This window comes from Thalassophryne amazonica, chromosome 15 (assembly GCF_902500255.1).
Source record: "Thalassophryne amazonica chromosome 15, fThaAma1.1, whole genome shotgun sequence".
Classification (NCBI taxonomy): Eukaryota; Metazoa; Chordata; class Actinopteri; order Batrachoidiformes; family Batrachoididae; genus Thalassophryne; species Thalassophryne amazonica.
Genome location: NC_047117.1, coordinates 3,814,798 through 3,829,162, shown reverse-complemented (window position 1 = coordinate 3,829,162; position 14,365 = coordinate 3,814,798). Strand labels below are relative to the sequence as shown.

General features: G+C 39.8%; 1 protein-coding gene across 1 annotated transcript; it reads right to left on the bottom strand.

The window, feature by feature from the left end:
* Positions 1-219: 219 nt before the first annotated feature.
* On the bottom strand, positions 220-9,193 carry LOC117526925 (oocyte zinc finger protein XlCOF6.1-like). Its single transcript, XM_034189055.1, has 2 exons — positions 8,871-9,193; positions 220-2,182 (listed from the first exon to the last, which is right to left on the bottom strand). The coding sequence occupies exons 1-2, from the start codon at positions 8,926-8,928 to the stop codon at positions 933-935; spliced, it is 1,308 nt and encodes a 435-aa protein (XP_034044946.1). The 5' UTR covers positions 8,929-9,193; the 3' UTR covers positions 220-932.
* Between the last annotated feature and the right edge of the window lie 5,172 nt (positions 9,194-14,365).

The following is a 14,365-nucleotide window of genomic DNA, read 5'->3' as shown; positions in this document are numbered from 1 at the left end:
AGACACAATAGGGATGAGCGTAAGCAATGTGGACCTTCAAAATAAAAGTGACTGGTTTATTGAACTTTGTAATACAGACATTTGTATTGAACTCTTCAGCACATACAAAGCGTCTTAATGGAAAAAAAAAGCGTCATTTTCAAAATTTTTCCTGAAATCTGGATTTTTTTTTTTTTTTTAAGTACAATCTGGAGGCAGTATTCCTGCATTTTGTTCAAGTGTCTGATTGGCTGCCAAAATAAGGCTTAAAATGGGTCTAAATTTGGTAAAAATCCAGGAGCTCCTACAGCGGGCCCCAGACTCCTGGCCCACTCATTCCAATCCTGAATACTGCAGCAAAGTTTATTATCAGTTCACTGAGAGTCATGATTGATTTCTCCTCATGATTTTGCTGTTTAGCTTTCCTTTGAAATTAAAAGCAGTTTGTTTGTTTTTAGTGACAAAGAATTTGAATTTTATATCAGGAACAGAACAATTCAGAACCCATAAATAAGACACACTGGAAAAAAAACAAAAACAAAAACAAACAAACAAGGAATTACAGTGAATGTAAATAAATAGTAAGTCCCACTGGCTGCTCCCTTGTTAGCATTTGGGTTCGCCACAGCAAATCTGAGGTGTAAGTAAATAAAGCTAGATAAAAAAAATAACAAAAAGGATGTTTAGTCAATGACTCTAAAAAATTATCATGATCAAAAATGATTTTTCCATTGAGTGTATATGACAATGGAATATTTAACTTGCCCGACTCAGGCATTTTACATGTGCAAATTACTTATTCTACAATCAGCTGATTTTCCAATGGACTTTTTCCTCATGACTGAGGGTGATCTTGTCACCAAATCAATAACCCACACATAATGCAGCTCAACAGTTTCTGACGTGGCACGTTAATTCTGAGCTCTGAGTTTTGTACCAAAACAAAAATCTGCTCAGTGGTTTTCCGACTTGTGACCTCTCATGTGTTTAGTTAGGTTTGACCTCTGAGTGAACCTTTTATTGCAGACTGAGCAACTAAATGGTTTCTCTCCTGTATGAGTTCTCACGTGGCCTGTTAGGCTCTTCTTGTAACGAAATCTCTGACCACACTCAGAGCAAGTAAATGGTTTCTCTCCTGTGTGAATCCTCATGTGGTTAATTTGCTCTGACCTCTGACTGAACCTTTTGCCACACACTGAGCAACCAAATGGTTTTTCTCCTGTATGACATCTCATATGTTTATTTAAGTTGGACCTTTGAGTGACTCGCTTACCACAGATTGGACAACTAAATGGTTTGTCTCCTGTATGAATTCTCATGTGTCTCTTCAGGTGGTCATTAGAGAAAAATCTCTGACTACATTCAGTGCAACCATATGGTTTATTTCCTGTGTGAATTCTAAGGTGTCTCTTAAGGTGGTCCTTTGACACAAATCTCTGATTGCACTCAGAACAGCTGAAAGGTTTCTCTCCTGTGTGAACACTTAAATGTAACTTTAAACTTTTATTGTAAACAAATCTTTTACCACACTCAGAGCAGCTGAACAGTTTTCCTCCTGTGTGTATTTTCATATGGTCCATCAGACTTTTTTTGTAGCCAAACCTTTGCCCACAGTCAGAGCAGCTGAATGGTTTCTCCTTTGTCACTCTCATGTGCCTTCTCAGATGGTGCTTGTAGACAAATCTTTTGCCACACTTTGAGCAGCTGAATGGTTTCTCATCAATACTGCTTCCATCGTTTGATCCTGACTGTCGTTCTCTGGTCTCTTTCCAAAAATCACTGTCGACACTGTCGTCAGTCCCATTTTTATCAAACACTGAAGCCTTGTCATCAGTATCTAGTTGAAAATGAAGAATGTGATCAGAGCTGCTGACTGGTTCTGGTCCTCCATTACTGTATTCATCAGCTTCTGTTTTCAAATGTTCTCTTGAGCCCCTGGTTGGATGTTCCGTCTCTCTGCTCTCAGACTGGCTTTCATGAAGCTGTGAGAAATGTGGTTTCTCTTCATTTTCACACTTGACAGGAGTGATTGTAAACTTGGTGACATCAGAGTCTTCTTGTTGTTGAAACTGCTCTTGTTGACTGATCCAGAGTTCTTCCTGCTCTTCTTTAATAAGTGAATGTTCTGGGTCCACTTTGTCTGGAGTCCTCTCCTGCTGTGCAAATTCAACTTCTATTTTAGCCACCAACAGTTGCTGAATGTCTGCAGAACACAGCAAAACAGAAACCTGGCTTCAGACATTTGACAACCATTTTTGGACAGACAACTTTTTAAAATCATTTGTTGAAAACATTCAACATTTCTAAAGGCGCTATTTGGTAAACTTTAACACCGGCTAAATGCCATTAATTTACCAAAAGATGGTGCATCACAACAATGCTTTGACTTTCACAGCAAAAATGTTTGCTGAGGAATTATGGACTGTTGGGAGTTTTAAGATAATAAAGATGCAAAAGTTGGTGGTCGGGTGTCGCTCACCCACACATCAGCAGGATTTGATCAATCACCAGCTCAACTGTGTGAGTTGTTTTTTACTAATTATTATTTTGCCACTGTAAAAAGTATGTCATTCAGCTGACGACAACCCAGACTGAGACTGTTGGTGTACTTAAACAAGACACTGAACACCTGAACCTGTTCAATTTCTGAGCACATTAACCCCGTCAAGTCAACACAAACAAGGGATTAAGACAAAGAATATTGCTGTTGATGTAAAATTGTATAAGTATATAAACATAACTTACAATATTTTTTGGGTATAATTTTATAAACCGATGTTACATGTTTCAGACAATTTTTTGAAACCAGAAGTTAAAAAAAAAAAAACCCAAAACATTAATTGTGATTGCCTTAAGCCTACAGTGTGCAGTATTTAGTGTCACCTAGTGGCAAGGTTGCAGATCACATCCACATAAACACCACCGTCTCACCGTGCCCATTCCACATTATGTAAAGCTGTGGCGTTTGTGACATTACAGGGTACTTCAAAAATACTGAAACCTTCTATAACTGAGTCATGTGCAGCTCCCTCTGATTACTTTTTTAATTCAATATTTTATAAAAGTAACATGTGAAGTGTTTAATGGTATTATTTGCATGTTTAACAAATTAATATGAGCACTGCCAACATCTGTGATTCACACAGAATCATAGATTTAAAAAAAAAAAAAAATCTTATTTCTGTTTTAAAGTGAAACTACCATGATAGTGAGTTATATGTAATCAGCAATCATTTATGCAGAGAGCAGAATAGAGAAAGTGCAGAATTGCTCTTCACATTCCAGTAAACTCCAAGCCCAGATATTTCACATTTTTCATCAAACACAAATGAGACTATGGGTGGGAAGCTACAGGTTCCAAAGACCTCCAAGAGAAAATGGGCAACTTCTATATCACTTTTAAAACCTTTTGTCCAGTTTCAGCAAATTCCATTTTTGTTTTTGGGAAAAGGGTGGGAGGGTGTACAAAAACACACCAGCACTAATTATTTCCTGCCATCAACTGTCACGCCAGGGGTAGGCAACCTGTTCCAGAAAGAGCCATGAGGGTGCAGGTTTTCTTTGCAGCCACTGACTCCACCAGGTGATTTCACTGAATCAGTGAAATCACCTGGTGGAGTCAGTGGCTGCAAAGAAAACCTGCACCCTCATGGCTCTTTCTGGAACAGGTTGCCTACCCCTGTGTCATGCCTTCAATTTCACTTCACGTTTTCACTTCTTTGGGGATGGGGATTCATGCTGTTTTGCCTTCTTTTGCTGAAAGACATCATGTCGCTTTTAAGAAATTCAGTGTTGCAGATAATTACACAACAATAAATGGAACGCATGCTGCATTCAAGAAGACTGCAAACTCTGAAAACCCAAAATGAAACTCACACACTCATCTTCAACCACTTAGTCCAATTAAGGGTTGCAGGGAGCTGGAGCCTATCCCAGCAGTCATAGGGCCCAAGACGGGGTTCACCCTGGACAGGATTCACATACAGACAAACATCCCCACCTGCGGACAATTTAAAGTTTCCAACCCACCTAACCTGCATGTCTTTGGACTGATAAGTGAAAACTTGAGTTCTGAAAAGCATTAACTTGATGAATTTGGGAAAGATATGGATACACACACTAACATTTTCGAGCTTTGTCTTGACGACGAGCACATAAGTTGTGGGAACTGCTTGTTGCAGGCGAGCAAGATGGAAAATCTGTTCGATTAATGTTTTTCTATTTGTGGTTGGCAGTAATTGATATAGTTAATTATTGCAAACATCTTTGCAAAACTGTAACACAGGAAACCTTACTGGTACATAAATAACACAAAACACATCATAAAAGTAAATCATTTATTAAATCAATCAATCAATTTTATTTATATAGCACCAAATCACAACAAACAGTTGCCCCAAGGCGCTTTATATTGTAAGGCAAAGCCATACAGTAATTACGGAAAAACCCCAACGGTCAAAACGACCCCCTGTGAGCAAGCACTTGGCGACAGTGGGAAGGAAAAACTCCCTTTTAACAGGAAGAAACCTCCAGCAGAACCAGGCTCAGGGAGGGGCAGTCTTCTGCTGGGACTGGTTGGGGCTGAGGGAGAGAACCAGGAAAAAGACATGCTGTGGAGGGGAGCAGAGATCAATCACTAACTATAAGCTTTAGCAAAAAGGAAAGTTTTAAGCCTAATCTTAAAAGTAGAGAGGGTGTCTGTCTCCCTGATCTGAATTGGGAGCTGGTTCCACAGGAGAGGAGCCTGAAAGCTGAAGGCTCTGCCTCCCATTCTACTCTTACAAACCCTAGGAACTACAAGTAAGCCTGCAGTCAGAGCGAAGCGCTCTATTGGGGTGATATGGTACTATGAGGTCCCTAAGATAAGATGGGACCTGATTATTCAAAACCTTATAAGTAAGAAGAAGAATTTTAAATTCTATTCTAGAATTAACAGGAAGCCAATGAAGAGAGGCCAATATGGGTGAGATATGCTCTCTCCTTCTAGTCCCTGTCAGTACTCTAGCTGCAGCATTTTGAATTAACTGAAGGCTTTTCAGGGAACTTTTAGGACAACCTGATAATAATGAATTACAATAGTCCAGCCTAGAGGAAATAAATGCATGAATTAGTTTTTCAGCATCACTCTGAGACAAGACCTTTCTAATTTTAGAGATATTGCGTAAATGCAAAAAAGCAGTCCTACATATTTGTTTAATATGCGCTTTGAATGACATATCCTGATCAAAAATGACTCCAAGATTTCTCACAGTATTACTAGAGGTCAGGGTAATGCCATCCAGAGTAAGGATCTGGTTAGACACCATGTTTCTAAGATTTGTGGGGCCAAGTACAATAACTTCAGTTTTATCTGAGTTTAAAAGCAGGAAATTAGAGGTCATCCATGTCTTTATGTCTGTAAGACAATCCTGCAGTTTAGCTAATTGGTGTGTGTCCTCTGGCTTCATGGATAGATAAAGCTGGGTATCATCTGCGTAACAATGAAAATTTAAGCAATGCCGTCTAATAATACTGCCTAAGGGAAGCATGTATAAAGTGAATAAAATTGGTCCTAGCACAGAACCTTGTGGAACTCCATAATTAACCTTAATTAACTAGCCAACTAATAAAGATAGATTGATCACATTTAAGATCGAAGCATTAAATAATGGTAGGGCTTCCTTGAGCAGCCTGGTAGGAATGGGGTCTAATAGACATGTTGATGGTTTGGATGAAGTAACTAATGAAAATAACTCAGACAGAACAATCTGAGAGAAAGAGTCTAACCAAATACCGGCATCACTGAAAGCAGCCAAAGATAACGATACGTCTTTGGGATGGTTATGAGTAATTTTTTCTGTAATAGTTAAAATTTTATTAGCAAAGAAAGTCATGAAGTCATTACTAGTTAAAGTTAAAGGAATACTCGGCTCAATAGAGCTCTGACTCTTTGTCAGCCTGGCTACAGTGCTGAAAAGAAACCTGGGGTTGTTCTTATTTTCTTCAATTAGTGATGAGTAGTAAGATGTCCTAGCTTTACGGAGGGCTTTTTTATAGAGCAACAGACTCTTTTTCCAAGCTAAGTGAAGATCTTCTAAATTAGTGAGACGCCATTTCCTCTCCAACTTACGGGTTATCTGCTTTAAGCTGCGAGTTTGTGAGTTATACCACGGAGTCAGGCACTTCTGATTTAAAGCTCTCTTTTCAGAGGAGCTACAGCATCCAAAGTTGTCTTCAATGAGGATGTCAAACTATTGACGAGATACTCTATCTCACTTACAGAGTTTAGGTAGCTACTCTGCACTGTGTTGGTATATGGCATTAGAGAACATAAAGAAGGAATCATATCCTTAAACCTAGTTATAGCACTTTCTGAAAGACTTCTAGTGTAATGAAACTTATTCCCCACTGCTGGGTAGTCCATCAGAGTAAATGTAAATGTTATTAAGAAATGATCAGACAGAAGGGAGTTTTCAGGGAATACTGTTAAGTCTTCAATTTCCATACCATAAGTCAGAATTATCTTATCTGAGCTAAGCACTAAGTCAGACAAAAGGTCTGAAAATTCACAGAGAAACTCACAGTAACGACCAGGTGGATGATAGATAATAAATAAAACTGGTTTTTGGGACTTCCAATTTGGATGGACAAGACTAAGAGTCAAGCTTTCAAATGAATTAAAGCTCTGTCTGGGTTTTTGATTAATTAATAAGCTGGAATGGAAGATTGCTGCTAATCCTCCACCTCGGCCCGTGCTACGAGCATTCTGGCAGTTAGTGTGACTCGGGGGAGTTGACTCATTTAAACTAACATATTCATCCTGCTGTAACCAGGTTTCTGTTAGGCAGAATAAATCAATATGTTGATCAATTATTATATCATTTACTAACAGGGACTTAGAAGAGAGAGACCTAATGTTTAATAGACCACATTTAACTGTTTTAGTCTGTGGTGCAGTTGAAGGTGCTATGTTATTTTTTCTTTTTGAATTTTTATGCTTAAATAGATTTTTGCTGGTTATTGGTGGTCTGGGAGCAGGCACCGTCTCTACGGGGATGGGGTAATGAGGGGATGGCAGGGGGAGAGAAGCTGCAGAGAGCTGTGTAAGACTACAACTCTGCTTCCTGGTCCCAACCCTGGATAGTCACGGTTTGGAGGATTTAAGAAAACTGGCCAGATTTCTAGAAATGAGAGCTGCTCCATCCAAAGTGGGATGGATGCCATCTCTCCTAACAAGACCAGGTTTTCCCCAGAAGCTTTGCCAATTATCTATGAAGCCCACCTCATTTTTTGGACACCACTCAGACAGCCAGCAATTCAAGGAGAACATGCGGCTAAACATGTCACTCCCGGTCTGATTGGGGAGGGGCCCAGAGAAAACTACAGAGTCCGACATTGTTTTTGCAAAGTTACACACCGATTCAATGTTAATTTTAGTGACCTCCGATTGGCGTAACCGAGTGTCATTACTGCCGACGTGAATTACAATCTTGCCAAATTTACGCTTAGCCTTAGCCAGCAGTTTCAAATTTCCTTCAATGTCACCTGCTCTGGCCCCCGGAAGACAATTGACTATGGTTGCTGGTGTCGCTAACTTCACATTTCTCAAAACAGAGTCGCCAATAACCAGAGTTTGATCCTCGGCGGGTGTGTCGTCGAGTGGGGAAAAACGGTTAGAGATGTGAACGGGTTGACGGTGTACACGGGGCTTCTGTTTAGGGCTACGCTTCCTCCTCACAGTCACCCAGTCAGCCTGCTTTCCCGGCTGCTCGGGATCTGCCAGGGGGGAACTAACGGCGGCTAAGCTACCTTGGTCCGCACCGACTACAGGGGCCTGGCTAGCTGTAGAATTTTCCACGGTGCGGAGCCGAGTCTCCAATTCGCCCAGCCTGGCCTCCAAAGCTACGAATAAGCTACACTTATTACAAGTACCGTTACTGCTAAAGGAGGCCGAGGAATAACTAAACATTTCACACCCAGAGCAGAAAAGTGCGGGAGAGACAGGAGAAGCCGCCATGCTAAACCGGCTAAGAGCTAGTAGCTGCGCTAAGCTAGCGGATTCCTAAAAACACACAAAATGAATAATGTGTAAATAATTTAGAGGTGATTCAGCAGAGGGAGTGCTTTAGTTAAGGCACGTGAAGATTACACTGTGAAACAAATTGTCATCTAGGTAACTAGATCAATCTAATGCGCAGATCAAACAGCTAACAGATACAGCAAAACACCGCTGTGCTCCGGAACAGGAAGTGATACAATACCGCAGTGAGAGCCAACCACCAGTAGAGGCAAGCAAGAGCTGTCAAAAGCTACTTTTGACAGCTACTTAAATAGCATTTGTATTATTACTGTTTCAACAGTCATGATGGAGGACAACATGATTGTACTGCTTTTGTCAAGTAGGACAAACAATGAACTTCTGCCCATTGCCAAGCAAACAACATCCAACCAGACCAAACGCAACTTCCAAATCACAGTGTCCAATTTGGAGCTGATTTTTTTTATTTTTTTACTTTACTTATAGTAAATGCAAAATAAGTGCACAGCTAAACAAACAATGCAAACATGGGACAGAAAAGCTCAGGGCACAGAGGGAGTGTTGTTTCCTTTCCTGCACAGGAGACTTTTTAATCCATTAAATCTTCACAGAGAAAACTTACTGGCTGCTACATTTTAATGCGTAAAATGTGAGTTTCTTTAACTTGGTTTCCAACTAACTTCACTTTAGCCACAATATCAGATTCTGACACCAGGCTATCCAATAACTGAAGGCTAACGCACAAACATAAATCAAGCTGCTTCAAAAAAAAGTGGTTTCCAGTTCCCTGATACTTTAAATGTAAAGTTAGCTACGTTTAGCTTGGCATCATTAGCAGCTCAGCTAAAAAAAAAAGAAAAAAAAAGAGGCAAACCTGTTCTCTGATGCGTCTCTTCAGCTTTTAAAAATGCTTTCGGCAGTGTTTGGTCCATTTCGTCTGTTTCCAAAAGTCTTGGTTTTACGCTTTTTGCGCTCTGATGTGGATTTATTTCGACATGTTTACGTCACATAGCTAGCGAGCTAAGCTCATTTCCGTAGCTCTGTAGGCTAACTGGTTAAAAGCAGATGGATGGCACAAAGTCCATTCAGAGAGTTTCCTGCGGAGGTTCTGATGGTTCGTTTCTGTTGGACCTCAAAAGAACTCTCAACAAAAAGCAAAACTCAGCCAACAAAGCTCAAGAAAACACAGCCATCTTGTTAGCAAAGTTAGACACAATAGGGACGAGAGTAAATAACGCGGACCTTCAAAATATAAGTGACGAAATGGTTTATTGAATTTTGTAACCCAAATGCATTTGTGTTGAACTCTTCAGCACATACAAAGCGTCTGAATGAAAAACAAAAAATATTATTTTGAAGAGAGGATGATTATCAATTCACTGAGGATTCGGGCTGGTTTTCAAGTGACGTTTTTGCTGTGAAGGTTCCCCTGAAATGAAAAGCAGTTTTTCTGAATGAAAGAATTTTTAAGTCGAAACAGAACAATGCACAGTCCATACATAAGACATAGTAACACACACACATACCAGGGAATGAAGTATAAGTACATAACAAATGTACAAAGGAGAAAAAAAAAGAAAAAAAAAACAGCAAAGAAAAGACGTGGCTGGAGGCCTTTAGTCATTGATATACAAATGACCGATAAGCACGATGGGTTCTTTTCCCTTGGATGTACACAACAGAAAAATGAATTCTCCCATTAACTGAGGCACTCTGGTCTCCCTCCAGGTGTCACTGTTCATTATTCCAGTTCACTGTGACTTATTGAACCTCAGTGTGGCTTTAAGTATAAAACTATTAATCACTGTATTATTATTATTATTATTATTATAAACAGTATGAGGGGCAATTGCTGGTTTCTCTGAATGCAAATACTGGAGAACCTCGCCCTACTTTTTCTGAGTCAGCTCAAAACCTTTCAATTGCCCCTCCTATATAGGCCCATTGGTGCCAGTGCTTAGCTCCAGCTTCATTAGCATTGAAGTGGATGAGAGTCTATGATTCCCCAAGGATGGGATGCAGGTCACTTTCACCACCAAGGCCAGTGCCCACTCACAGCTGAGTGGACTTGGATGATGCAGATGAAGTGTCTTGTCCAAGGATATGTACATGTAAGACAAACAGGATTTGAACCCAGGTCTACATATTGGCATGCCAGCTCCTTATCCACTGAGCTACCCACTTTAAAGCATCAAAAAAAAAAAAAAAAAAAAAAAAATTGACAGACTTGTTTTGACATTTCTGGTCTTTCTCATGGTTCATGTCACCTATCAGAACTAATATACATGCAGTCAGAGGTGACTGTTTTGTGATTAAAGGCTTGCAGCAAAAGAAAAGAAACATTCCTCTGAAGCGCCTTGGGGCGACTGTTTGTTGTAATTTGGCACTATATAAATAAAATTAATTTGATTTGATGGTGGTACAGCTTTTAATGACTTATCCCTCAGACAATAGCTTTAACAGTGTCACAGTTGGAACTGGTCAATGATGAGAATATTAAGATTTAAAATGGGTGAGTCAAGGAAATATGAGACCTGAAATCAGCACATACGGGGCACAGTGAAGATGTAACATAGAGACAGGCAATGGGAAGACTGAAAGTCCAGGGAGGAGATATTTGGATGTACAAGCAGGAGGAGTGACCAAAGGAAAGCTCCAGCAGACAGAGATGGATGAGGAAAAACCCGCTGTAGCAATGGCTAAACACAAGTTAATATTCTTGACCTTGAAGTGAACTGGTTTTTCCCATTGCATGATTCCTCATGTGTCTAAGGATGATCTTGTCACCATATTGTGAACGACACATAATGCAGCAAAACTGTTTCTGAAGTGGTACATTATAGTAATTTTCAGCTCTGAGTGTTGTTCTTCTACTTGTGACCTCTCATGTTTAGTTAAGTTTGAGCTCTGAATAAATCTTTCACTGTAGACTGAGCAACTAAATGCTTTGTCACAAATATTTTGTGATTTGAGAAGCAATCGATTGTAGCTTTGTAGTTGTGGTGGCTTCTTTCTTCTTCCTGGTGGTAAATAAAGAGACTGCATTTACAGTAGTGTTCAGAATAATAGTAGTGCTATGTGACTAAAAAGATTAATCCAGGTTTTGAGTATATTTCTTATTGTTACATGGGAAACAAGGTACCAGTAGATTCAGCAGATTCTCACAAATCCAACAAGACCAAGCATTCATGATATGCACACTCTTAAGGCTATGAAATTGGGCTATTAGTAAAAAAAAGTAGAAAAGGGGGTGTTCACAATAATAGTAGTGTGGTATTCAGTCAGTGAGTTCATCAATTTTGTGGAACAAACAGGTGTGTATCAGGTGTCCCCCTATGTAAGGATGAAGCCAGCACCTGTTGAACATGCTTGTCTCTTTGAAAGCCTGAGGAAAATGGGACGTTCAAGACATTGTTCAGAAGAACAGCGTAGTCTGAATAAAAAGTTGATTGGAGAGGGGAAAACTTATATGCAGGTGCAAAAAATTATAGGCTGTTCATCTACAATGATCTCCAATGCTTTAAAATGAACAACAACAACAACAACAAAAAAGAGACGCCTGGAAGAAAATGGAAAACAACCATCAAAATGGATAGAAGAATAACCAGAATGGCAAAGGCTCACCCATTGATCAGCTCCAGGATGATCAAAGACAGTCTGGAGTTACCTGTAAGTGCTGTGACAGTTAGAAGACGCCTGTGTGAAGCTAATTTATTTGCAAGAATCCCCTGCAAAGACTCTCTGTTAAATTAAAGACATGTGCAGAAGAGGTTACAATTTGCCAAAGAACACATCAACTGGCCTAAAGAGAAATGGAGGAATATTTTGTGGACTGATGAGAGTAAAATTGTTCTTTTTGGGTCCAAGGGCCGCATACATTTTGTGAGACGACCTCCAAACTCTGAATTCAAGCCACAGTTCACAGTGAAGACAGTGAAGCATGGTGGTGCAAGCATCATGATATGGGCATGTTTCTCCTACTATGGTGTTGGGCCTATATATTGCATACCAGGTATCATGGATCAGTTTAGATATGTCAAAATACTTGAAGAGGTCATGTTGCCTTATGCTGAAGAGGACATGCCCTTGAAATGGGTGTTTCAACAAGACAATGACCCCAAGCACACTAGTAAACCAGCAAAATCTTGGTTCCAAACCAACAAAATTAATGCCTCGCAGATGTGAAGAAATCATGAAAAGCTGTGGTTATACAACTAAATACTAGTTTAGTGATTCACAGGATTGCTAAAAAAGCAGTTTGAACATAATAGTTTTGAGTTTGTAGCGTCAACAGCAGATGCTACTATTACTGTGAACACCCCCTTTTCTACTTTTTTTTTTTACTAATAGCCCAATTTCATAGCCTTAAGAGTGTGTATATCATGAATGCTTGGTCTTGTTGGATTTGTGAGAATCTACTGAATCTACTGGTACCTTGTTTCCCATGTAACAATAAGAAATATACTCAAAACCTGGATTCATCTTTTTAGTCTCATAGCACTACTATTATTCTGAACACTACTGTATATAGCGCTTTTCCATCTGCATCAGACACTCAAAGCACTTTACACATCATTCACCCCGATGTGAGGCTGCTGCCATGCAGGGCGCCCACCACACACCAGGAGCAACTAGAGGATTAAGAACCTTGCCCAAGGGCCCTTAGTAATTTTCCGGTCAGGCTGGGATTTGAACCGAGGATCCTCTGGTCTCAAGCCCAACGCTTTAACCACTTGACCATCACCTCCTGGTGGCTTCTTTCTTTCTCTCCTGTATGAGTTCTCATGTGGCCTGTTAGGCTCTTCATGTAGTGAAATCTCTGACCACATTCAGAACAGCTAAAAGGTTTCTTCCTTGTGTGAATCCTCATGTGGTTAATGTGTTCTGACCTGTGACTGAATCTTTTACCACAGACTGAGCAAACAAACTGTTTCTCTCCTGTATGAATTCTCATGTTTTAAGTTATACCTCTGAGTGACACTTTTACCACAGTGGTCCTGTGGAGAAAAAAAAAAAAAAATCTTCAATCGCACTAAGAACAGCTGAAAGGTTTCTCTCCCATGTGAACACTCAAATGAAACATGAGCCTTTTTTTGTGAACAAATCTTTTACCGCACTCAGAGCAGCTAAATATTTGTACTCTTGTATGTTTTTTCATATGACTCATCCAGCTTTTCTTGTAGCAAAACCTTTGCACACACTCAGGGTAGCTGAATGGTTTTTTCTTTGTTTCTCTCATGTGTCTTTCCAGATTGTATTTGGACATGAATCTCCGGTCACACTTCGAGCAACTAAATAGTTTCCCATCAATACTGCTTCCATCATTTGATATGGACTGACTTTCTCTAGTTCCACCATTTGATATGGACTGACGTTCTCTAGTCTCCTTCCAAAAATCGCTGTCATTACTGTCTTCAGTTTCATTTTTATCAAACACTGAAGCCTTGTCATCAGTATCCAGTTGTAAATGAAGAATGTGATCAGAGTTGCTGATTGGTTCTGGTCCTCCATTGTTGTATTCATCAGCTTCTGTTTTCAAGTGTTCTCTTGAGTCCCTGGCTGGATGTTCTGTCTCTCTGCTCTCAGACTGGCTTTGAAGCTGTGAGAAATCTGGTTTCTCTTCATTTTGACACTTCACAGGTGTGAACGGAAGCTTGGCAGCATCACACTCTTTTTGCTGTTGAAGCTGTTCTTGCTGACTGATCCAGAGTTCTTCCTGCTCCTTTTTAATGTGTGGATGTTTTGGGTTCATTCGGTGTGGAGTCCTCTCCTGCTGTGCAAATTGGGCATCTACTTTTGTCACCAACAGCTCCTGAGAGTCTGCAGAACATAGTAAAACAGACTTAATATTGGAAACTGGCTTCAGATGTGTGATAATCAGCAAGAAGGTTCTTCTAATGTGCAATATTGTTGGTGCATGAGGCCATGTCGCCTCGTAACCACGGTGTTGGAGAGAGTGAGATGGTGCAGCCCACAGAGTCACATGTGCAGTTCCAAATGACATGGAGATAATTATCTGGAACTCCTTCTGAACAGTGTTGAGCATCTGACTGCAAAACCTGTTCTACTTTTTCTACAGTTGAACAGAAACTGAATTATTTATTTATTTAGTTGCATTCATTTTATTTGTCATAGCAGAGATATTTTTGCAAATGTTCATCCAAAAGTACGAGTTTGAAGGTAAATAAATTGTCAGATGTAGACAATCTGCATTTTTAACCAGAATTTTATGTCAAATTGTGAAGCTTAGTAGGTTCAATGTAAAGGGAGGAGAATCTGAAACATGGACATTTGACATAAGATTTATTACCTGATTTAAGTTGTGAATATTCCAGGAAGTGTTTATTTTTAAACCGACATCAAACTTCT